This window comes from Mytilus californianus, unplaced genomic scaffold (assembly GCF_021869535.1).
Source record: "Mytilus californianus isolate M0D057914Y unplaced genomic scaffold, xbMytCali1.0.p SCAF_5, whole genome shotgun sequence".
Lineage (NCBI taxonomy): Eukaryota > Metazoa > Mollusca > Bivalvia > Mytilida > Mytilidae > Mytilus > Mytilus californianus.
In genome coordinates, this window is record NW_026262701.1 from 119258588 (window position 1) to 119285422 (window position 26835).

The window sequence follows — 26835 nt, forward strand, 5'->3', positions numbered from 1 at the left end:
TGTTTGTTCAAGAATGCTTCTTTTGTAAGTGTCGTAGGATTTTATGCTGAGTTCCCAAGCGAATTGTCTATGATAAATGTCTTTCGATGGTTTAGAAATATCATTGATAAATAATTATTATGTATTAACGAAGCAACATTAACAATAAATCTATTATAAAAGATTATAGCATCAAATATCTTACATTGATTATATTGTGAAATTGAGACAAAAAAACTTCCATGAAATCTTTTACAATGAAGTAATAAGAATATGTTAAAAACGATTGAAGTTTGTATTTTGCATTTTCAGATTTTAAACTTAGAAATGAGATATAAATTTTTAATTCTTTTGAAGGTTTCAATGTTGAAGAGTCAAAAGCAAACAAAGGTATGTATAAAGATGAAAACAATTAAGATCCTCTCCTCGACTGTTGCTTATTAATATTGCATAGTTCTGTCTAGTTTATGCTCTAAATAGCAAATGGAGAATCAATTTGCAAGTCCTACATGACAGAAAAACTGCAAATAAAATAAAAAATCTAATTAAGAGATAACTGTATTGTATTTGAAGCTTTGCGGACGTCCATCGGTAGTATTATTGTCGCAAATTGAGTTTACCTGGCGACGCTACGCGTCGCCAGGTAAACGGATATTTGCAACAGTAAAACTACCGATGGTCGTCCACAAAACTTCAAATACAATACAATCATCTCTATTCTAATGCAAAATAAACAAATCATTCAATTTTAGTCAATATTTCATTGTAAAATTTTCAATAAACGAAAATTCCGCGAAATGATGTTATCTTCTTTGGCGCCTAAACTAGGTGACGTCATATGTATGCTTCCGGCGTCAAACGTAAACACCGGGCGTTTTCTGGCTTCTTGTCCGCCTCAAAATGTAATAAAATTTCTAGGTGCAAAAGTGTTTTGCGTATTATTGGAGAATTTACATGTCAATACATTCCAGAATTCTAAATGTCGGCTTCCTTAGTTACAGACAGGGAGTTAGATAATTTTACGCTTATTGTCATCCCATGAAAACCATTGATACAAAATAATTACATTAGAATTAAATTTATGCAGTCAAAACATTCCGTGATCAATAACTCATACCGTGATTTACAAATCTACACGTTCAAGTTTAATTAAGGCGTAGTTTACCGATGTCCAAATCTCGTAAATCGATTAGGAAGAGGCAAATCAATGTAACAAACAAAAAATGAGTGAATCGCATGAACTTCGAAATGAAAGAGACCGGGAGAGTCGAGAGCGTAATAATCTCCGTCTATGCATGCATCACCCGCCATGTAAATTCACACTCAGTCAAAGTGTCATAATCGGGAGTAAGACACAATCGGTTAGTTTACAGATCGGACGACTTCACTGGTAACCAAAGATCTGACCGCGAAACCATGTCGCTAGTGAGTTGATACACCGACACGTCGTATTCGTCAATTAATTCGTAATTCTGACCGTTAAACTTATTTAGTGTCGATTTCAGTTGTTCTTCCTCATTACTCTGTTGGATTAGTTTTGTGTAAGGAGCACACCCCTGTTAATTAAATCCGTATAGAGTGAACATGCACGAGAATAACGTATTAAGTGAGATATGTAAACGCCATAGATTGAGCAGACTGCTGAGAAATTTGAAAAGTAAATCAGTTTAGGGTACTCTAACTTGTATTTTAAAGTTAATAATATTTGAATAAGGTTTACGTTATTTTTTTTAAAAATCAGACACTATTCCTGCAATCATAAACTGTATCGTAAGGATGCATCTTGTGAAGTGTAGGAGCAGGTTTATAAACCAAAATTATAAATTTCTCCAACAACTATTATTGAAAATTGTATTATTTTTATACTAAATTTGATGCAAAATATTTTCAATGTTGATGCTTAATGCCAACAGTTTATAGGGAAAACATACGCATAAATCGTTAGACACATTTAGACCAAAAACGCCACAGCAGACGAGAAAAATAATCATAAGTTTTGAACATAACGCTGAAATGTTAGTAATCTTATACCATATTTAAAATGCTCCAGGTTGTTCTACTGATGTTATAGGAATGTGTCATATGCAAAATACTAATCACGCAATTAAAATGTTTATTCGAAATAAATATTTGGACTGACTAGCTCCTCATTCTGTTTTTTGGATTTTCAAATGTTTTGAGCTCGAGCATTACTGAAGAGAGATTTATTGTCGAAATGCGCATCTGTTGCAGAAAAATTGGTGCCGTTAATGATATTGATATTTACTTAAAGCAATATATGTGGGCTGATTCAATGATGATACCGATCGAATGTATGATTTTCCAAATGTACCTTATAACGATGGATGGACGGACGGTTCTATGACTATAAAGAAGTGTACGGAGTACTGTAAAAACCAGAAATACATCTATAGTGGTCTGCAGGTACGGATTGTTTATGAGTTTATTGATAAATTGTTTTGATTTTTTTAGATCTCTCGTTTGTAAAGTTATATGTTATATGTTACTAGTATATCGAAATTCAATTCAAGCAAAATCACCCGTTTTGTAAACGAAAAGATAGCTGGGATTTCCCTGCGTATATGTTGTATCGTTACGTCCTTACATTGGTTTTCAATTTATATTTTTATGTCCATTTTTACGTCCAATCTATATCGTTATGATGCTTGTGTAGTTTACTCCCGCAAGGTTTTATTAATAACAGTTGGGCATAATGAACATTCTATTGTCGCTCACACGAGTACCAAGATTGTGATTTATCTTAGGTTTTTTTTGTGTAGTGGGTCATGCATTAGCAAATTGATTTCCGAACGTTTGCCATAGTTTAAAAACAAACAACAATTTGAACAAATTCTTTTTAGTCAAAAGGTCTACGTTGAAATTATTGTTGAACAGAACGCAGGTAAAGCACAGTATTTAGAATTTTTACGATATAGTTATGAGATTGATATGGTTCAATAAAGTGTCAGAAAGTTGTTATGGTTTAGGTACAAATTGTAACTTTCTCGTTTCATGTTAATATAAATAATTTGTTTAACGGCGTCCATAAAGAAACATAATTTCAGGAAATTAACCAATTGACAAATCAGGCAAGTAGCTTGTTTACTAATTTGTTGAGCAAAATTGGAAAACAAACTTAGGCTTATACTTTTTCTACGTCAGACGCGCGTTTCGTCTACAAAAGACTCATCAGTGACGCTCGAATCAAAAAAAGTAAAAAGGCCAAATAAAGTCCAAAGTTGAAAAGTATTGAGGACGCAACATTCGGAATGAATTTTTCAAACACACGTAAGATAATCTTTTTATGGGGTAGAAAATGCTTAGTATTTCGAACAATTAAAAGTTTTTGAACAATTAATTTTTAAATACGACTTTATCAATGATATTTTCAGTCAACGCAGAAGTGCTGACTACCAAATACGAAACATTGGTTTTGTCATTGGATTTCTTTCTCGTATTGATTTAAATCTCGAATTAACATTTATCTATTTTACTTTTATGAGTAAAAAAACTATCGATAATATAACCATTCTCTGCTAAGCTCTTTTGCCCCCAGGAATAGATAACTTTAGCTGTATTTGGCAAAACCTTCCGTAATTTTGGATCCTCAGTCCTCTTAAACTTCGTACTTTAATTAGCCTCTCTGTAACTGTTTTGATTCGAGCGTCACTCATTAGTCTTTTGTAGACAATCTATTGATGAGTTTATTTATACAGGTATCCAGTGAAACTTATTACAGTAATTTTGGAAGTTTTTTCCACCAAGAAACATTTCTCCATATGGCGAGTATAAACTCTGCCGTCAGTGAAGAGTCATTGTTTCAATGGAACCGTGAGTCAAATGTTGAAAGGCTGGCGATATTCGTGAATATTAGTCTTACATTTAGACACCGAAATGGTTCATTGACAGGTGTAAGGGTTTTTAAATTTGCAAAATCAACAAGCTATATACAAGTGGAAAGATTTGCCGTACCCGAATATTATTTATATCTACAATTAATTATGGTCTATAATAAGATAACACCAACCAATGTACGACAGACGAAATTCTCCAAGACAATAATCATTTATTTGTTTTACTTCTCCAAGATATCAGACATGTTTTACCCTTTCGTTGCTTCATACATATATTTGAACAGTTTTATGACGTTTGCTCATTTTCCTTTCATACTTTACCTTCATTAATAAAACTAAAAGAATCAAACATCGAACAATGACGAACAAGAACTAAACCATGAAATCAATTGAATATAATTATCATTTTCATTTATCTTAAAGGACAAGGTATGTTAATGTCACCTTGTTTACCCCTGAGTTAGACAAAGTTACCAAGTCCAGGTCCAAGTTGAAAAAAAGTTATCCAAAATCCAAAGTTCGTATTATTCACAGATACATGTTTGTTAAACAGGAATATTGCTGTTATTCAAAACTCAAAAGTTTTTAAATGTTAAGCTTATAACCTTTACTTAATAAATTCAAATTTGTCAGAAACCTGTAATCATGTGGTTCTGAGTCAGGAGCCTGTAATTCAGTGGCTGTCGTTAGCCGCTGTCTGTCATATGTGTGTGTGTTTATTGTTTAACGTAACCAAGCCGTTGGTCGGTAGCGTGTTTGCATTACTATATCGTATGGATATTGCTAACTGTTGAACTGGTGACATATATAGTTACTAACATACACTACAGTTGGTCTCTGGTGAAAAGATGTTTCAAAGGCAATTATATCACATCTATATTGTAAAGTTTTCGCTCTGTGTTGCTATAGCGTTTTCGTTACCCTGAAGTGAAAATATGACTCACTGGCAAAAACTATACTACTCGTCAGACAAACTTATAACCCGCAATTACTCTTTCCAATGACTGCTCCCTTGAGTCAACTCAACCCCGTACTCCAAGTGATATGATTAAAGATGCGTTGTTTCAGTAGACAAAAATAATCAATTCGTATAAAGTTAATGATTTAATGAAATATCATGATCTATTATAGATATGTAATTTAGACAATTTCAATATTAAGTCAATCTATATCTTTTTACATGAGATCAACATACAATGAATAACATTTTAAATAGTATGCAAGCTAGTGAGTAACTCTGGTCAAGTACTATATACACATGTATTTAAATAAACTATCTTAATCACAAGTAATTATAGAAATCTCTATAAATATATAAGCTATGTCGACTTTTCAAATGTATAAGTTGCGACTCCTGATTTTACTGTACTTTTGTGAAGATTCAACTTCGTAATATGTGTAAAGAATCGTTGGAAATTAATAATAATAATTTCTATACTTTAGTTGTATTTCAAGTGAATAATATAAAAATCACTTTTATTTAACTGTAACTTTCTTTGAAGAAAAAAACTATGTTGATGTCTTATTTGAATAGCGACTTCAAGACTCGAGTCTGCGTCGTTGAGTCTCTGTATAAAATATGAAATATGTTATCTTTCCGACTTTTTGTGTACTTTTCAGTATATAATTTGTACGTCTACTCTTTAGAGTCTCTTATAATATGAAACTTATAAATCTATGTTTTACATAAAGTATAACTCTGAGAAAATATTTCCTAACCTTTTAAAGTCCAAGCTTAAATTGTTAGCTACAGTGACGAAAGGATTTTAATATTTAGGCTTGTGATTGTAAGCAACCTTTTGCCACGGTAGTCCGATCACGACTAACGCTTTCAATAGCAGTCCAATATATATACAATGAAAAAGACTCGAAAGACTTCATTTTGACGTCAAAAGCGACTCAAAAGACTCTATTTCGACGTAATATCGCCGTTCACGACAGTGCACTTAGACTGGTTTATGGTAAGCGACTCACGTAAACATGGCGGACATTACACAGAAAAACAGAGACTCTGAGTCTCTAGAAACTTGACCAGGTTAACTAATCCACTGAATATAATTATATATAGAGATTAAAACAATATAATACAATCATCAACAAATATATAAAGGTAGGTCAAGAATAAGGAAATCCCGTATTTACACTATACAAAAATAAATGGAAAAGCGACTCAGTTTCAGATAGTGCAAAAATTTGTGTACTCTTCCAAAAACATCGTTTTCATACAAAAGTTTTTCTGTTATTTCCCCATGAGATTTCAGAACAACTTAATAAAATGGCTACAAATACAAACCAAAGCGTACCCCAAAAAATTGACAGTAGAACTACATTTTCTAGAATTTAAAATTGATTAATTTGAACTGTGTTTAAGCTGATGTCTAATTGGACAGATGCAAAACTATATCTTAAAATAAACTGTTAATTTAGTGTTGTTTTATATATATCTGTTAATAAGTTATCATTGTATACATAGACATCATTGTATATCATTGAAATCTACAAAAGCTCAAAACTTAAATAATTTTAGATCAATCTTGGACAATACATTTCCTGCAAGGAATAAGGTACTTTACAACTGTTGAAACATGTAATGGAGCAGGATTATGTTCCACTGCGACATCAAACGGGGTCATCATTGATAACTCTCTTCCTGTCCCTGGTTTAGTTATTGTCGGGTCGCCGGAAAAACATTCAAGATACATATCCGATAAGTGAGTAAAATATGATTCATTTATATTTCTTTAAGTTAAATGCAAACAAAATTTATTGATATCGTTGATTCTTATAGTTCGTTTTGAACTCACAATTTTGGTCCTAAAAATCTGAATTGTTTTAACTGCAATAATGTTGTGAAGATTTAATCAAAACATATGTTAAAATGTCCAATTCTTTCAGTAAAAAACAATTGCGTCATTTGTGATGTATTTGTGACGTCATAAATGTAGGCGAATTTCGTTAAAACCTGATTTATTTGCCAAATTTGGCAAAACTGTTTTTTTTAATAAACAGTGGTGCCAACTTTCGCCTTCATAAATTTTTGCTGAAATATTCTTTATATACCTTATTTTTACTCTTCAACAAACATGGGTAGCGCCACATATGAAATCATGAAAAAAGGTCGAAATAGATGATAAGTTTCTGGAAAAATGGACTAAATGAAATATATTTCTATTTTATGCTAATATATTTTTTAATATAAAGAAGATATATTATTTTTCTTATCGTACTTTCCAAAACAAATAATACATTTAGCAATGCATACGCATTAAATTTACTCAAACAATTGAAGTTTAAAAATGCACTTTTACAGGGCAATTTATTGGGGTTTAGTGGTTTTACATTTCCCACCAAGTTCCATATTAGAAAAAATCGTCAAACAACCATTATATTTATAATTTAATAAATCAGACGCATGTTTTGTCTACATAAGTCTCATTAGTGACGCCCGAAAACCAAATCTGTTACAAATTTGAAGAGCATCAATTACTAAAATTCAAAAACACGTACAGTCGCGTATATATGTAAATCCTTTATTTTACCATGCTTTTACAGACACATGATACTTTGTTTTGAGCATATTTACCCAAAAAAGATACGTTATATATATAAATATATATATTATGTTCGGGTTTTACATTTGTATTACATTCAGGAATTGTTTTAATTAGCATAGATTAAGACGCCATTTTACATTGGACTGTTCATACTCATGGATGATATTTGTTATCCGAAATATTTATTGATATTTATATTCATTAACTTTTTTTTTTAAATTTTGGTGTTGTACACTTTTAAGAGGTATATATATATAAAAATTGAATAAATACGTCATAAGGTTCTTAAATTGTATTATTACAGACACACAATACATTCATCTTGGATTGGGTTTCAAGATCCACATTCCAGTATAGACCATTTTAATGTGTGTATTGGTACTTCTACTGAAACTTGTGACATTTTAAAACCATTAAATGTACAGCTTACTGCCTCGTTTACCAAAACAACGCTTAACATGTCTGTTGGCGTCAGCTATTTCGTATCGGTTACTGCTTGCAATAAAGTAAATCTTTACATTAAAAGACACAGCTCCTGTCGTGATATATATTTCAAGTATCCATCAAGTTCATTCAAATTCGTTGCAAATAATTTCAGATCCTTTCTTTATTAAAGTCTTTTGGGAATATCGTGACAATGAGAGTCCAATCACAAGAACAATGCTATCCATACAGAGCAACATTGATTCCTATATCTCTGTTGAAGATACAATCATTTCAAATGAAGGAGAATATTCAATTCATTTATCACAGAAAAATTTGCTGCGGCAAGGGGATATATATACCGTTAAAATAACGTCATGCAACGCGGCATCAATATGCATAACAACAATGAGTAATGAGTTTTTAGTTGACACAACACCACCACAAATAGGTGGATTTAGATCACCAATGGAATATGTAATAGAAAAAGATACTGAGACACTCAATTTAAATCTCTGCTGGTATGGATTTGTTGACGTAGAGTCGGACATAATGTCATATTATGTTACAGTTGGTCATACTTATAGCGAATCACAACTTGTAGACAGCTACAAAATTACACCAAATACAACCAACGCGTTACAACAAGAACAGATAATTACAAACATATCAAGTTCAATGCCGGAGAATCTAGTTTTAACTATATGGGCAGAGAATAATGCTGAACTATTGACTGCCGAAGCTAAGGTAACTGTGGATATTCTTGCTGTTACTAGTGATCGTAAGGAAAGCTCCTTATTCAAAATTATTCGTGTCGGACATATTTCTGTGAAGATGGCTGCAGGTGCGACTGTACGTGTGGTGTCCATGGGAGAAAATGTATAGGTGAAAACAATGTTTGCACAAATGATTCACGTCAGATCTCACCCAATATGTCTGTTGATGTTTTTTCTCGTCAGATCTCACCCAATGTGTCTGTTGATGTTTTTTCTCGTCAGATCTCACCCAATGTGTCTGTTGATGTTTTTTCTCGTCAGATCTCACCCAATGTGTCTGTTGATGTTTTTTCTCGTCAGATCTCACCCAATGTGTCTGTTGATGTTTTTTCTCGTCAGATCTCACCCAATGTGTCTGTTGATGTTTTTTCTCGTCAGATCTCACCCAATGTGTCTGTTGATGTTTATTCTCGTCAGATCTCACCCAATGTGTCTGTTGATGTTTTTTCTCGTCAGATCTCACCCAATGTGTCTCGTCAGATCTCACCCAATGTGTCTGTTGTTTTTATGAAAACAGACACCGATAAGCATGATGTTATTGGCTCCTCTAAATGCCTTGGTGCTTTTTGGAAGTTTAATTTTACCGGAAATATTATAAGGTTTGAATATAGTTTTGGAATAAAGGATGCAAAGATCGGACATGGAGTATATAATTTAAGCTATGGAAATATTTGGAATGATGTTGGAAAGAAAAACAAATCGTTCCATTGTATGTCAGTAAAACAATTTGAACACAATTCACAATATGTTGCATACGTAAGAGCTTGGACATCGTTGTATGAATACGCAATACTCCAATAGCCATCTGTAATTGTTGATCATACACCACCCAGTATTAGCAAAACACATGTTGCATTGGACTCCTTTCAGGCGTGCGACAATGATGTAGATTATGTGACACTAGATGAGACTGTAACAGCATGTTGGCAGGGAGTGTTTTCTGATGATGAAAGCAGAATAGAAAAGTTTATGGTTTCACTTGGAACCTTGCCATCTGGTATGTGTTAACTAGATTTTACTTTTAATCGACTTAATTCGTTGTCAATGAAATTCCTATTAGTGTAAAGCAGTTTTTTCAATCTACCAGTAATTGAAATCAATTTCAATCTTACTATCTCTCTTTTGTATGACCTTAACTTCACAAAATAAATGAAATCTGTTTTTGCTTAGCTATGAAATGATTTTAAATTTGGTTTGTCATATATCTGTTTTTTAGTTATGATGAGACTTACCTGGTTTTAGTTTATGCTCATGCTTATACAGTAATATAAAGGCAAATACGCAAGATTATACAGAGAAATATTACTTCAAAAAGAGATCATGATAATGAATGTCTTATCTATACAATTACTAGTTTATCTCAAATATTTTTTACATTCCTTTTTAGTGGATGACATTGTACAAATGAAAGAAGTCGGTCAATCAACATATACTAAATGGGAAAATGTTAAATTAGAACAAGGAACTAGATATTATGCAACAGTTCGTGCTATTAACTACATAGGACTTCAATCAGAGGTTAGTTCAGATGGTTTTATTATTGATACCATTCCGCCACCGACTGGAATAGTTTACAATACCAAACATCAAAGTGACGTCATTTACCAGACGGAAAATGAGCCGATACAATTTTCATGGCATGGTTTTGATGATCAGCATTCGTTTATAGATTCGTATTTTGTAGCATTTGAAATCAGCAATACAAATGGGAATGAAAATTCCTCAAAAGACTTTTCAAATGTCGGGATGGCAAACAGTGTCTTATTTAGAGAAATCCCCAAACACAATGACATAATTACAGCATATATAAAAGCAAGAGACAAAGCTGGTCATGACAGCAAAGTTGCAATGTCAAAACCCTTGCAAATCGATGCAACACCTCCAGTCTCTTTTACTTGTAATAATATCAGTTATGTTAAACATCAGATTATAACAGCTAGCACAAATGAATACCTTTGGTGTGCGACTGTCAATGGTATTTTTCTCGATGTATACCAAATTAAAGTGCAAATAAATCATCCACGGATCGATTTCCATGAATATCTAATGATACATGAAATGTCGATACTTTTACCATTTGCCCTCAATGCCGATAATTCACTGATCACTGAATACACATACATATTCCAAGAAAATAGGAGAACAAATACTTCAGTATGTATATATAGCGTGGAACCAAATACAACCTTGGAAATCACGATGTCTCAATGTTCAAGTATCAAATATGTGGACAACAGGACTGAGATTATATTAGCCCAGCAAATATATCCCAAAATGCAATTTCAATTTGGGTTCAAACAATAGATATCGAAAGTGGTATTAAACAAATTTCTGTTGGAGTTGGAAGCATAGTTGATGGACTAGAAATTAAAAGTTTATATCCAATTCAATCGCATTTACACGAGGTGGTACAAGCGAATTTTAGTCACAAAATGAAACTTTATATTAAAGCAGAGGCTGAAAATCACGCCGGCTTAAAAACGATATATACTTCCCGACCTTTCATTTTTGACAAAACTCCTCCACTCATCAGAGAACAAAGTACAACCCTGGAGTATCTTTTTGCTAATAATGAAATATTCGTCATATTAAAGTCCATGTGGGAAGTTACAGATGAAGAGAGCGAAATATTGTTTTGTGAATGTTGCATTGGTAAGTTTTTGTAAATGGGCAAAAGTCAGAATCGTAATATTTAAAGAAGAAAAATTTCATTTGAGTATTAAATTGAAATGCCAAACGAACTTGAGTTGCAATCAAACATCTTAAAATTGTCCAGTTTTATCAAAGTATGAAATATAAACACGAAAGAGATCGTATTTGTATAATATGTATACATAAATTATGTACAACTTTTGGAACGATCGGTCAAAGCAACTCAAGTTAACAATCATAGCAATTAGTTTATCGCTTCTAGCAACTACAGTCATTATGTGAAGAGATGTTTGTGTTTTATTTAACGATGGCTTACGAATGACTCCGTAGCAGAAAATGTAAAAATAGTAAAAAAAGAAAAGAGTGTATTAATAAAACATGACATGGTGTTAAGACAAGAAATCGGTAACGACAAAGCTGATTCTTCAAAGGTCTATGACATCATTATTCTAATACAAGGTTTGATATTTTTTTGGAACAATTTTTAATTCTAAATGGAAACGATTACGTGATAATGTTTGAATCAGTGACGAATATATGTTTAGTCTTTTAAATAATTTAATTGCAGTTGTCTTTTATGACATGGAAGTCATCCGATATGTTTCATAACACCGGTCCTCCGACAATGTATTTAGTTATCCCCATGCTCATAACACCGGTCCTCCAACAATGTATTTAGTTATCCCCCATGCTCATAACACCGGTCCTCCAACAATGTATTTAGTTATTCCCCATGCTCATAACACCGGTCCTCCAACAATGTATTTAGTTGTCCTCCATGCTCATAACACCGGTCCTCCATCAATGTATTTAGTTATCCCCAATGCTCATAACACCGGTCCTCCAACAATGTATTTAGTTATCCCCATGCTCATAACACCGGTCCTCTAACAATGTATTTAGTTATCCCCTATGCTCATAACAAACCTGAATAACAATGATGAAATAAGATAATTTAGCTAATATATTCAATTTAAAGGTGACCTAACCTATCCTTATTCGAGTACCTAACCAAATCCATTTTAATTTCGAACGTTATTTCCAGATTTTATGGTAACTAAGTAAATTGAATTTAAATTACTTGCTTATTATACTTTAGCTTATTCATTATCTGTCAATGTGACTCCAAATTATTTTAAACATAGACATTCGGTTTCCTTCTTTTTTTTTCTTTATAGGAAATCATTTGAAAAAAGACTTATATCTCCCCCTAGATTTGATTTTTTGTCCGGATTTAGCAATACCTTTTGACATTTTCGATCAGCACTTCAGCAATTCTTTTATGTATTGGATTTTTAAATATTTTGCCTTGATCATCACTGAACAGACATTAATTGTCAGAATGAGCATGTGGTGTAGTTAATTTTGCACAGTTTGATATAATTTCCAAATAAGAATTGAAAATTCACCAAACCTCCTTCTCAATTTAATGCTTTTCACATATTAGTGTTAATATTACTCTATAAGGCAAGAACCAAACAAGTGAATAGAGTTTAAGTTCAAAAAATTCACAGATGACGGACAGATGAATAGCTTCAATATTCTCGTCGAATAATCGCTGACGTTCTGTGCAAATACATAATTATTGACAAAGTGTCTTATTTCTCTGTAACTTCTGTCACTAACTTTAGATTAATCTATTTATAGGTAATGGAAACGATTACGTGATAATGTTTGAATCAGTGACGAATATATGTTTAGTCTTTTAAATAATTTAATTGCAGTTGTCTTTTATGACATGGAAGTCATCCGATATGTTTCATAACACCGGTCCTCCGACAATGTATTTAGTTATCCCCATGCTCATAACACCGGTCCTCCAACAATGTATTTAGTTATCCCCCATGCTCATAACACCGGTCCTCCAACAATGTATTTAGTTATTCCCCATGCTCATAACACCGGTCCTCCAACAATGTATTTAGTTGTCCTCCATGCTCATAACACCGGTCCTCCATCAATGTATTTAGTTATCCCCAATGCTCATAACACCGGTCCTCCAACAATGTATTTAGTTATCCCCATGCTCATAACACCGGTCCTCTAACAATGTATTTAGTTATCCCCTATGCTCATAACAAACCTGAATAACAATGATGAAATAAGATAATTTAGCTAATATATTCAATTTAAAGGTGACCTAACCTATCCTTATTCGAGTACCTAACCAAATCCATTTTAATTTCGAACGTTATTTCCAGATTTTATGGTAACTAAGTAAATTGAATTTAAATTACTTGCTTATTATACTTTAGCTTATTCATTATCTGTCAATGTGACTCCAAATTATTTTAAACATAGACATTCGGTTTCCTTCTTTTTTTTTCTTTATAGGAAATCATTTGAAAAAAGACTTATATCTCCCCCTAGATTTGATTTTTTGTCCGGATTTAGCAATACCTTTTGACATTTTCGATCAGCACTTCAGCAATTCTTTTATGTATTGGATTTTTAAATATTTTGCCTTGATCATCACTGAACAGACATTAATTGTCAGAATGAGCATGTGGTGTAGTTAATTTTGCACAGTTTGATATAATTTCCAAATAAGAATTGAAAATTCACCAAACCTCCTTCTCAATTTAATGCTTTTCACATATTAGTGTTAATATTACTCTATAAGGCAAGAACCAAACAAGTGAATAGAGTTTAAGTTCAAAAAATTCACAGATGACGGACAGATGAATAGCTTCAATATTCTCGTCGAATAATCGCTGACGTTCTGTGCAAATACATAATTATTGACAAAGTGTCTTATTTCTCTGTAACTTCTGTCACTAACTTTAGATTAATCTATTTATAGGTGTGTCGGCCACGTCATGCGATATTGCAAAAATTGATCGTGCTTTAAATCTAAAATCATTTAAAACAAAACCGTTTGCTGCAAAACATGGTAGTAGGATATATATTACTGTCCAGTGTATCAATAAGGTACAATCATTTTGGGCCATTCATTGTTTCCTACTTGCCACCAGATAGTGCTACCTCTGAGATACACTTTATAACAGATAGAAGTGCTAACTCTATTGTACAACGAGATGTTCGCTCTATCACTTTTTGTTGGGACAATTTCGAAGACTATTGGGATAAGATAACTTACAGCGTTCAAGTTACGGATATTTCCTCTGAGCTTTTTGAATGGACAGTCGTTCCAAACAAAAACTATCTTCGAATTTTCGATATGGATATGAAGAATAATGGAAACTACACTGTATTTGTTAAAGGAAGATACATTGGCGGAATGGAAAGTAACTTGATTAGCAACACAATAACAATCGACAAAAAGAGACCAGCCCTGAAAGGTAAGATAGTAAAGACTGCCCAAACTCGAACAAGTTAGAATAAAGGATACTTTGGTAAAATCATCATGGAAAGCAGGATTAAAGTTGTGTACATCAAACGCGCGTTTCGTCTATTAAGACTCATCAGTGGCGCTCGATTCAACCAAGTTAAAAGGACTGAGAACCCAAAAGTCCGAAAGGTTTTGCCAAATACAGCTCAGGTAATCTATTTCTGGGGTAGAAAATGGTACATAACGTCAATGAGACAGCAATTAACAAAACAAAAAATCGAAAGAAATTAAGAGGTCACCATAAGGTTTTCAACTATAGACAGTTGTCTTTACAATTTGTTAAATTCTAAATCGGACTGAGTCTAAAAAAGCTGCGAAAAGATTTAAGAGACCCGCAACTTCTCACACTCGAAGTGAGCATGCTACAATGGGATCATAACAGCTGACGAAATTCCTGGCAATGAGATTGTGTCAGCTATGTAGAGGATATCCTCTTTCCAATCCCTTATAGGCTGGTGCGTAAAATGAACAATATGAATATATACTAAGATTTTAATTGATTTCTCTATTAATAAGTCAAAACTTATGATCAAAATGGTCGTAATAGACTAAATTTCATTACTAGTGTTAGTAAAGTATGCAGTCTATCAATTAACACTAGGTAAGCACTGCATACTGCGGCTTCTAAGCAAGAAAAAAAAACAAATCATTCTTGATTAAATGTTGTCTCGTCAAGTTACTTTTTTTAAATGTGAAATATGTGATTATAATAATTATGATGAAACTTATGCACTGTGAACTGCTTTATTCATTGTTAGTATAATTAATTAAGGTAATCACTTGTAAATTGAACATCTAAGCGACAATGATTACAACGTGAAATGGACAAATACGTTTACTGATGTGCACCCTTTAGAATTGTACGAGGTATTCATTGGATCTATCGCAGGAAGCAGTGACATACTAATGTCAACTGTGACAAAAGCAACTACCATTAGGGTTTATATACCCGAAGACATAAAGGAGCTTTTTATTGGAATAACTGGAACTTCCAAGACTGGAATTTTAGAAACATACAGAAAAACTATCATTCTCCATTGATTGTTATTCAAAACTGATTTGTCATAAACAGAACTCCGTCCGATTTTGTGGCTATTTATTTTTCAATATATTTTATAAAATAAAGGTTATGTATTATAAAAGGCTTGATAGAAGTAGACAGAACGTAAAATTTATTTACAGGCTGCCTCTATCTTAATATATTGAGTTTCTTTGGAGGTAGAAAAAAAAATAAATAAGCATTACTTTCTTTGCGTAACATAACTCATATATGCTATATACAAAGGAAATTAAATTATCACAAACACTCTATCAAACATTGTTTATATCTAATCAAAATATGAAATGGAAATCAAATATATATACAAGTTACTCCAAGTAATTCCTTAAGTGTAAACAACACTGCATATGCTACACATATCTACAAAAAAGCAGAATAAAAAAAAAATAGATCATTTATATATTATTTGCATTATAGTCCAAGATAAGTATCCAATCAGGATCATGCAAGTTGCCCACATTCGCCATCAAGGCTCAAGGCTTTAAGCCACTATTCAATGAGACTACAGCCAGACATCAAGGCTTCTACACCTTATACCAAGGAAATGACTAGAGCAAACCAAATATGCTGTAGCCGATCCAATCAACAAATACATGTACCTTTGAAATTGTATGTATCACCATGTAATAAATGGAACAAGCCATGCTGACACATACTTTACTACGTTTATTTCGATGTTGAAAAACTATCTAAGAACTAAGAGGAACCACAATATAATTTAGTTTCTCAGCTACCATACTGAAATCAGTGCATTTGCAATATTTATGTAGGACTCAGAGGTGTGATTGGGAAGATGATGTGTGATGGTCACGCTTAAGTGCAATGGTCCGTTCGCTGATATACGATGGTCTATTTGACGCATGTTGGCTAGTTTAAAATCTACAAATGTACAATTGTTATGAAAAGTACATACATATATATTATTTTAATAGTATTCAAATTTACATTCATTATTGTCTAGGTCGGTCTATACAGTTTATACTAAATGAGAGTTAGTCCTCTTTGAATTTCTACATGTGGACATAAATAATTCTGCATTAACATTTTATCTTTACTTTCTATCTCGTTTACCATAATATTTAAATATGAAGAGTCTGTCTGCGGACTCGTATGTATTTACAGAATGTCAAGCTCTATTGTACGTAAAAATGAACCTTTATAGATTTCGAAAAAAAATCGCTACAAAAGGTAAACTTTCCCTTTTACACCAATCCTCCCAATTTCTCGTAGTATTTAAAGTTTGTAATCCTCTTATGAAATTAATCAAAGAGCGGATTGCTCTGAGGTGGAAGAAGATGCATAAAAGGTAACTTGAATTACCAAAAGAGCAGCCCCACCAAACCAGTCTGCTTTGTCCCATTATTGCTTTTGACGTATTTTTTTTTCTTCAAAATTTAGTTAGACTCATAACTCAACCAAAACTCACTATACTTAACATTAAAATCTGCAAATACCGTTGATTCAAATTAATTTTTCTATAACTAGATTCCATACATTTGTCTCGGAAAGGTCCACTTGATGCAATGCAAATTCGCCAAGCAATTATAACATTAATTGATTTGGTTTCACTTAAAAGTTTTCTGTCAAAGGTAGATAGTTGACCTTAAAAATTTTTTAGTCAAGATTTTAGTCAAGTTTGTTTAAACTAGGGTTTTCAATATAAACAGATATTGAAAAATTTTAATGGTTCAGTAAATATATCCAATGCAGATATGTGCCAGGCCAAGAATTGGGGTTTGAGCACTTATCAGCATTTCAAACTGGTTCCGTACTCGAGCCTCGATAATGGGTGTACCTAAATGACGAATAACGGTACAGAGCTGGACTATTTAGTTGTTAAGATCCCGTTTTTGGTCACTTATAAAACTTTGAATCGTAAGGGAATAAAGTCAATTATTGGGGACATTTCGACAATGACCGACGGTGCATCGTTTGATGTGCAACACACCAGCAGATTCACGTGTGCGCTTGACTCTTTATCATCGCCATAACATACTAAAATATGCTAACTTTCGTATTAAAAAACACATGTTGTCTAAAACTGGAATATGACTTGATTGCATTAAAGATCTAAACGTAGACGGAACAACCCAATCCGTGTATTTTTTCAAGGATCATTGATTTGAAGTCGTACTCTCCACGAAGATACTTGACTTCAACACAAGATGGATTGTATGAATATATGCAATTCTGTTTATCAATATTTTGAAACTTTCGTACGCACAAATTGTCAATTAAAAAGTAAAATCACAAAAATACTGAACTCCGAGGGAAATTCAAAAAAGAAAGTCCCCAATCAAATGGCAAAATCAAAAAAACAAACACATCAAACGAATGGATAACAACTGTCATATTCCTGACTTGGTACAGGCATTTTCTTATGTCGAAAATGGTGGATTGAACCTGGTTTTATAGCTACCTTAACCTCTCACTTGTATGACAGTCGCATCAAATTCCATTATATTAACAACGATGCGTGAACAAAACAAACAGACACAAATTTCCCATTTGTGCACATGCGCAGATATGTAACCAACATGGTTAAGATTAACCCGAATAATCCAGTTGTTTCATTCCGATAATTCCAATAATTAATCTACTAATGACAATTATTACACCAATCAGAGAATTATTATCATGACCTATTAATGCTCCAAAATCAGAGAATTATTATCATGACCTATTAATGCTCCAAGACAAGCCATCAACATTTAATTTTTTTTTCATGTGTTTTCATGAATTTCGAGAATTTATACCATATATATAACTGAATAAGTTTAATTAAAATTGAATATCCTTAATATTAATATTTTAAATAAATGAAAGGACGTATAAAACGTCATTGATAAAAGTAAGTAGAAGGAACTTAGGGCGAACGTACTCTATGGGCGGAAGAACATAGGACGAACAGACCAAGGGCGAACTTTTAAAAAGGGCGAACCAACCCGATACCAAATTCACGAATGCGTACTGCAATAATCTACATTAAAAACATCCGGTTACAAGTAAACAAATAACGTTCATGTAAGATGAGATGAAATCTAATAATTTACATAAATAAAAGGGTATATATTTTTACATTAAAACATGAGAAACTATAACACTTACGATAGTGATTGTTTTTCAAGCCTAACTTATAAATTAAATGATGCAGATGCTTAATCATGTGTAAAAATCGGTGTCACGAAATGGCACGGAAGTTGTAATGAAATTGTAATACACAGAAAGGGATACGGCATACAACCTGGTAATGGTTCAATGATTTTACAACCGGCAGTAAAGGCTTTCAGAAGACTTGAAGTCTTCTTCCACCAAAAACCTGGAAAACTGCTTCTAACATACAAATTGACTTCTACATCACACTTCAGCGTTACCACCATTGCACTTCGGTGTTGCTATCAACAAGATTGCGTCACAAAGCCACTATTGCACTTCAGTGTGATCAAAAATGCACTTCACAGTCAAAACATCGCACCTCAGCATGACCATTGCCGTTTGGAGTACCATCACAGTTCAGAGACCTACATATTATAAGATGCATCTCTAATTCTGTTATATTGTTTGAAAACACCAAATCACAGAATAATGGAACAAGAACATAACAAAAACAGAAAATTAAAGACCAAAATAATACAAGTAAAATGACTGAAAAAAAAGATCAGTAGTTGTTGTTTGTTGATGTGGTTCATAAGTGTTTCTTGTTTCTCGTTTTTTATATAGATTAGACCGTTAGTTTTCCCGTTTGAATGGTTTTACACAAGTCATTTTTGGGGCCCTTTATAGCTTACTGTTCGGTGTGAGCCAAGGCTCCGATTTGAAGACCGTACTTTGACGTATAATGGTTTACTTTTATAAATTTTGACTTGGATGGAGAGTTGTCTCATTGGCACTCATACCACATCTTCTTATATCTATATATGATATATACTACACATCGGTGTTGCCATTGGGAACAATACACAAGAGAACAAACAAGGCAATTTCATTTATTCCTTTAACATCACTTATACATAACAAAAGACCAAAATAACACACATGAGATTACATGAGATTACATCAAAACAAATACTCTCAACGGTAAGATAAAAATAGTCAACACTAGTCATCTTCAATATTTCATACGTAATTGGTTTGCTAGAAAATAAACAAAACAGACCTTTTCTCAATAATATGCAATAAAATTTAACTTAGTATGTAATAGTTAAAAACAGTAAAAGTTACTCAAATTTTTCAAGGAATATGTAACATTTTACCATTCAAAGATGGCTTCTTAGCAAATGCCCATATTGTAATGAAATGGTCTATTGTTACGGTACAGTAAAGGATGATGTCTGAAAGAGTTTTAAACTCATCAGCATGCCTCATCTGTTAATAAATCTATAACTCTTTTATTTTTCGTATATTATCTATAACCTAAGGGTAATATCAAAATGGACCTCTAGAAATATCAGTCTTTGTTCTTACTGCTCATACAAAAGTAATATTATAAGCACGCAAAACCTAAGGAAAATAGTCATAGAAACCTTCCCATAAAGATTTAAACTGAAAATAAACTCAAAAACAGAGATTTTATAGTACAAAGTTTTGGCATAAAACATATTTTGGAAGATTTTTGTGATGCTTACTAGTAATTTATACACATAAAAACAGAATAGTTATCAAAAGTACAAAATGGGAGTATAGGTAATCTATTTTACATAAATATACTACTATATGAAGCTTACACTTGCCAAAAAACCTTATTTCATTTACTTTTATGCTGACCACAGAGTATAAGACTTGTTTGCTCATAAGCATCTGTCTAAACTACAGTAATGTTGTGCTTATGTTGAACCAAATTGTGGAGTGCATTCCATCCAGCAACAAACTTTGCATGTATATTCATTTTTTCTTTTCATGAATGTATATGATACAGTAGTTTTAGCTAGTGTGTCAAAGAAAAAGTTCTCCGTGATTAATATTTAGCCGTTTATATGCTTGAAATTCTGAACTACACTAGAGGATCTAAGACTTTTGCAACAGAACTTGTGTAATTCACAGCTATATATTTCTTCATGGAAAAAATACAGAAAAAGGAAATGAAATTGGTCCCAGGTCTTTTAGTAATAAATAAGGTCATTTGGCAAACATTTATACAAATAAGGTAATTTACTGTGCAGACTGAAAATGATCTTCTGAATGGTCATTGTATATAACTGGCAAAAAATCATTGATCAAAAACAGTGGAATGGCAGAATTTATGTGCTGCCATCTATACTATGTTAACATCAGAAATATGAACTTATCAATATTATAGGACAAATTATGCAATAACAAGTTATAGTTAAATAGGACTGATATTTCATGACATTTCTACATATCAGTGGGGTTTATATATACTATTACCACTCTCCCATATATAAATATTTATACAACTCTTAGAGCACTGCAACAGAATTACACTCAACACTATATATAATAAACATTATCTTTCCATAGAAAATAGAACCTATTTTGAACATAACAAAATCATTAATCCTTCTACACACTGAACATCATAACAGTAGCTTTGCCTTCGTGTACGGGCTATTTATATATTGGGGTACATTATGGTAGCAAATACCCTCGAGAAAAATATGTATACTGCATCTCAATGATGTTTGTGTATGAATCCAAGCAGAATATATCTGGATACCGAAAATGTACATGAAGAATTTCAAGTTATTTCAGAATATTGTTTGATATTTTTGTTTTTTTCATCAACAAGCAGTTACAACTCTATAAATGATTTAGTATAATTATATTCTATAATTAATTAATAACAAAAATCTCTATAAACGATATCTAATAATCTCTATGTGTTACAAAATCTCTAAATTATCATGTCCAATACACATTGAATCAAGAACGTCTTCATTGATTCAATGTTATAAAGAAAAACAAACAATAATATAAACAGGTTAAAACATTGCCAAAGACAAAATTTTAATATAACACATACAATAAATGAACAGGTTAAAACACATCTATTATGAACCCTACACATATAATCAAGGAACAAAATGTTAATAAAGGTAACCTCCTTAAAATAAATCAAGTAAACTCATCCATTCTGATACAAGTCATACATCCTTATAGATTTTAGTTATCTCAAACCTTCCATTCCTTCTTCCTTACAATATATACTCCCATCCAACCTTGTCACTCAAACAGCATTAAATTAAGCTTTCATATATCAAACATTGGTTTATTCACCACAAGGAAAGAAAATAATGTAACGTACAAATTATCTACCAATTTTAAAGTATCTAGCAATCTCTGCAACTACTTGTGACTGGTTTTATAAGGGAGGCAAGTTCTGATTATTTTTTTTTTATCATTTATTTTCAAAATTTGTAGTGGTCTCAAAATTTCAGTTTCAATATCTCTTTATTGTGTTTAGGTTGTTCCAGAAATAAATATAGAAGGGTATAGAAAAAGAATTTTATTTCATTTCACTCTGCATAAAATTTAAATTAATCACTTTCATGTTCCCCTGAGGGCTGCTCTAAAGAAATACCAAGCACCAATCAATTTTTTATAAAAAAAGGACTTAATTACCCTTCCCCTATACAAATATTTCTGCAATTTCTTCAACAAAAAGACTCATTTATCATAAAAATAAAACCTGTCATCAGCTGTTCAAACATGATTAATGGAATGCCCAATTTCTATTTATTTCTTCTCAAAATATTTTTGAAATGTGCAATTTTTCCTTTTTCCTAAGCAAATAAAGCTCACTTCTTATTGATATTTAGCAGTTCATGTTTAGGAGTATAATTCTACCTATTATTATTCACAGTACAACTATCTCATGGGATTTCATTTTGTAATCAAAACTTTAAATCATTTTTTTTATAAACTTTATATGAACTATTAATTGCAAAAGACTAATCAATCACAAAATGCAAGATTAACTGATAATCTATTTGCAATAATAGTAAATTCATGGCATTTAAAAATTCATGGAAATAATTAATTCCAGTCTGGGAAATACCCTTGACTTAAATTGGGATATAAAAAAAGCAGTGAAAATAATTACAAAATATTATGCATTACCCTTAAAACTCAAAAATTGTCAAAATTAACAGAATCTGACTAACTGTTCCATTTCACACAAATACAAGTATTTCTGAATCTGTACAATACATATTACATATCACTAAAACTACCACAATACCTAATAAAAAGGTTATTTGGTTTTACAACTTTGGTTTAAAAGGTTTTGATAAATTTTATTTTGTTCATACAGAGATATGCTTAGAGAAATATATAAATTTTGAGACCTTGACTTATTTACACTACTCTGGTGGTTTACAGTTATGGCAAGTACTATATAATGAAGTATTATTCGGGGGTTCAGAAATAACACCAGTTAATACCAACTAATTCTGGACTATGCTGATATCACATTTATATGAATCATTCACATAACAATCCCTATACCACATATCATTAACATACTTCAAGAGATTCTAAATTTCCATCATTATCTAGTTATAGACCAACATCATACCAAAAATCATCCACACATTTCAAGTAATTCAAATTTCCTCAGTGTCACTCTTATTCATATGAAATATCATCAACATATTACAACTGTTTCAAGAGTATCAGTAACTAGAAATACCAAAACTACCAACTATTCACAATTCAGCCTGTAGTTATAATCATCATACCAAATATCATTGACATACAGCAACTAATTCAAAGTTTATATGAAAATCTCTACTAAAAATTAACATTTATTAATGAACATACTTCAAAAGATTAAATATCAAAGCAAAGCATTACCATTGGATCAGCAAAATAATGCAAATGAATCAAAATTTATGAGTTTTGTTCTTACTAATAATTTTTATTTTAACTATCATCAACATAATTCAAATCTGTCTATATCATAATGAGGTCCAATAATATTATCTTAAAATAAGTGTTTGTGATGTTAGGAAAAAGTTAAATGCACAGACTATATACTGAAATAACCAGTCAACATAGTAGTATAATCTGGACATGATATTTATACAAAACAGACTACACTTTGAAACCAACATGATTTAAGCAAATATAATGGATTATAAATATTCTTCTGTTTAGTCAACTGGAAATATCCTTGTATGAAGTTATAAATTATAATCGAAATTCTAAATTTGTCAAATTTAGTAGTTTTCTGGTTTCAAATTAAAAAAAGAGCACTGTCTTATGCCACAATAAATATTATAAATAATTTCCCACTAACAAATTAATGCAATACAGAAAAAATATGAAATTTATATACCCATGGAAAGACATAAAAAAATAAAATTTAATGAAATTTACATAAAAATACCATGATAATAATTCTATTGGATGTACTGTAATGTTATATAATGGAAAGTACCCAGGTGATCTGATGGAATGTTTTAGCAGAATAAAAAGGATGGAAAAGTTTTAAAAACTGCTGTCAAAATAATGAAAAATAAGATTTCATGAAAAACAATATACCAGCATGTACATGACCATCAGAGCTGTTCAATTAATCATGCAAAGTATTAGGAAAATGTCAAATATAACAAAGGGTGGATTGAACATCTTTACTTATAAATGCTATTTTCAATAAATATAAAAAATACCAAATAATTTGAATTTTTTTTTAGTGCTTTGTTGAGTACTTCACATGTTTATCTGAAATTGCCCACATCACCAATATTCCAAGTTGAAAAAGAGCATATGCCTGAAATTTTATCTGTGCATGGTATTTGTTCAGAATGAAGAATGAGATAAAGCCCAAACCCTACAATTTTTTAACTTATTTTCATGGTATTTTTAATTATAGTATAACAATGGTAATTTTATTTCATTTTATTTTCTTTTGATACACGTTTAGTCACTCGTCCACAGGTAATTCCTATTAGAAATATAACACCTATTATTGAACAAATAACTCCAAGAAGATAGGTTTTTGCAGGTGAAGATGAAATTTGTGCTACTAATTCATTTACACTTTCAACTGGAGCAACCTAAAAAAAAGAGAAAATAAATACTTATTAATATACAAAATGTTGTCTATAAATTAGTATTCTTAAATAAGAAAATCCCCATCTGTTTACAATAAATAACAATGTCATTTTATATGCAGTCCAACAATTCAAATCTTCAACAACAAAAAAACAACATTATTTTTTATTACTTTTTAAACTTAAGTAATACTTGGTTCTATTCTGAAAGGAGAAACCATTAACTGTCTTTTTTTTGTGTAAAAATCTTGAATGTTAATTCATACATATATTAGCCATGAAACATGTGTTGATTATATATATATATATATATATATATACATATTGCAGTTTATATCTTAATGAAGAAACTAGAATAAGGTGATCTAAGATTACAGATACAGATGCTTGCAGAATATTTACCAGTAAATCCCAAAAAGCAAAATTAAAATTAAATGTGACTTGTACTTTATGTTTTATAATATTGTGTTAAAATCCAAAATGATTTTGTCATACAATACTTTCATTTTTACCTGGAAACCTAACAATTCCAATTTTTTTTTATTACTTGGGGGATAACTCTATAAAGTTAAATGAAAAAACAATCAAAATGAAACTTGTCCCACATTTTATAATCAACGACATTGTGTTCAAGTTTCTAAAGAGCTGGTGAAGTGGTACTTTAAATATCATCTGGAATCCAAAATAAATTTAAATTTAAGGTAACTAAGGACATGACTCTTGAGCAGTAAATGTCAAAACTATCAATGACATTGTGGTCAAGCTTCAAGAGATGGTTAAGCGATATTTTCACGATCATCTGGAAACCAAAGAAAACGCTTCTTTTAAGGTAACTTAGGCACAACTCTTAAACTGTAAATGTCAAAATCATTAAAAATTGAACTTGACCTGTATTTTATGGTCCACGACATTATGTTAAAATTTCAAAAGATTTGGTTCAGAGGTATAAAATGTACGTTAATCATCATTCAGAAAACAGTTTTCCTTGACAAAGAAGAAAAAAGTCTGTAACAGCAACACGAAGCCACCTTTTTTGGGTCTCCATAATTCATAAACCAGAATTTTAAAACTGTTGCTAGTTACATGTTAAAAATACAAAATTAAACAAGGGAACAATCAAATACGGTTTTATTCTTTTACTGATAAGTATCATTTATAGAGAAGTGATGTCTGTAATAATTGAAATTTCCAATCACCTATAGTGATAGTAATCTTTACTGAAGGAACAGCAAATTAAAGGTTTCAAGCCCATATTTTCACTGACCATGTTCACACCAGATTTGTTGCTGTTCCTCCAGTAAAGATTAATGGTGTAACTAACGTGTTAGTCTACAGAGTAACTTCCTAAGGATGTCAGTTTGAAGCAATGCAAGAAGCGTCTTGTATTGCTAATAAACAACTACTGTTTCAATGACTGAATAATGACATAATTAAATTATTGCTTGTAGGTTTGTTTGAATATTACATTAAAACCTTATCATTGCATGTAGGTCTGTTTGATGATTACATTTAAACCTTATCATTGTATGTAGGTCTGTTTGAATATTACATTTAAACCTTATCATTGCATGTAGGTCTGTTAGATTATTACATTTAAACCTTATTGTTGCATGTAGGTCTGTTTGATTATTACATTTAAACCTTATCATTGCATGTAGGTCTGTTTCAATATAAAATTTAAACCTTATTGTTGCATGTAGTTCTGTTTGATTATTACATTTAAAACTTATCATTGTTTGTAGGTCTGTTTGAATATTACATTTAAACCTTATCATTGCATGTAGATCTGTTTGATTATTACATTTAAACCTTATTGTTGCATGCACGTCTGTTTGATGATTACATTTAAACCTTATCATTGTATGTAGGTCTGTTTGAATATTACATTTAAACCTTATCATTGCATGTAGGTCTGTTTGATTATTACATTTAAACCTTATTGTTGCATGTAGGTCTGTTTGATTATTACATTTAAACCTTATCATTGCATGTAGGTCTGTTTCAGTATAACATTTAAACCTTATCATTGCATGTAGGTCTGTTTCAATATAACATTTAAACCTTAGTGTTGCATGTAGGTCTGTTTGATGATTACATTTAAAACTTATCATTGTTTGTAGGTCTGTTTGATGATTACATTTAAACCTTACCATTGTATGTAGGTCTGTTTG

At 31.5% G+C, this 26835-nt stretch overlaps 2 protein-coding genes across 4 annotated transcripts in view; one reads left to right on the forward strand and one right to left on the reverse strand.

Moving 5' to 3' along the window:
* Positions 1–3758: 3758 nt before the first annotated feature.
* LOC127702892 (uncharacterized) lies at positions 3759–10938 on the forward strand. Its single transcript, XM_052207198.1, has 7 exons — positions 3759–3810; positions 6361–6544; positions 7692–7765; positions 8115–8557; positions 9457–9583; positions 9974–10155; positions 10927–10938. The coding sequence occupies exons 1-7, from the start codon at positions 3759–3761 to the stop codon at positions 10936–10938; spliced, it is 1074 nt and encodes a 357-aa protein (XP_052063158.1).
* Positions 10939–22581: 11643 nt separating this feature from the next.
* The window catches only part of LOC127700868 (Golgi apparatus protein 1-like), a 61406-nt gene continuing 57152 nt past the window's right edge, over positions 22582–26835 (reverse strand). For 2 of the 3 annotated variants that reach the window (XM_052204566.1, XM_052204565.1), the window contains exon 25: positions 22582–24667. In XM_052204566.1, the coding sequence (XP_052060526.1) occupies positions 24500–24667 (168 nt within the window). In that variant the 3' untranslated portion in view covers positions 22582–24499. The remainder of the gene's footprint in view (positions 24668–26835) is intronic. The other variant, XM_052204567.1, reaches the window with a different exon arrangement.

Coding starts and splice junctions, on each gene's coding strand:
- LOC127702892 (XM_052207198.1), top strand. CDS start 3,759: ATGGCGAGTATAAACTCTGCCGTCAGTGAAGAGTCATTGTTTCAATGG. Junction 3,811..6,360: donor GTCATTGTTTCAATGGAACC/GTGAGTCAAATG, acceptor AAATAATTTTAG/ATCAATCTTGGACAATACAT. Junction 6,545..7,691: donor TCAAGATACATATCCGATAA/GTGAGTAAAATA, acceptor GTATTATTACAG/ACACACAATACATTCATCTT.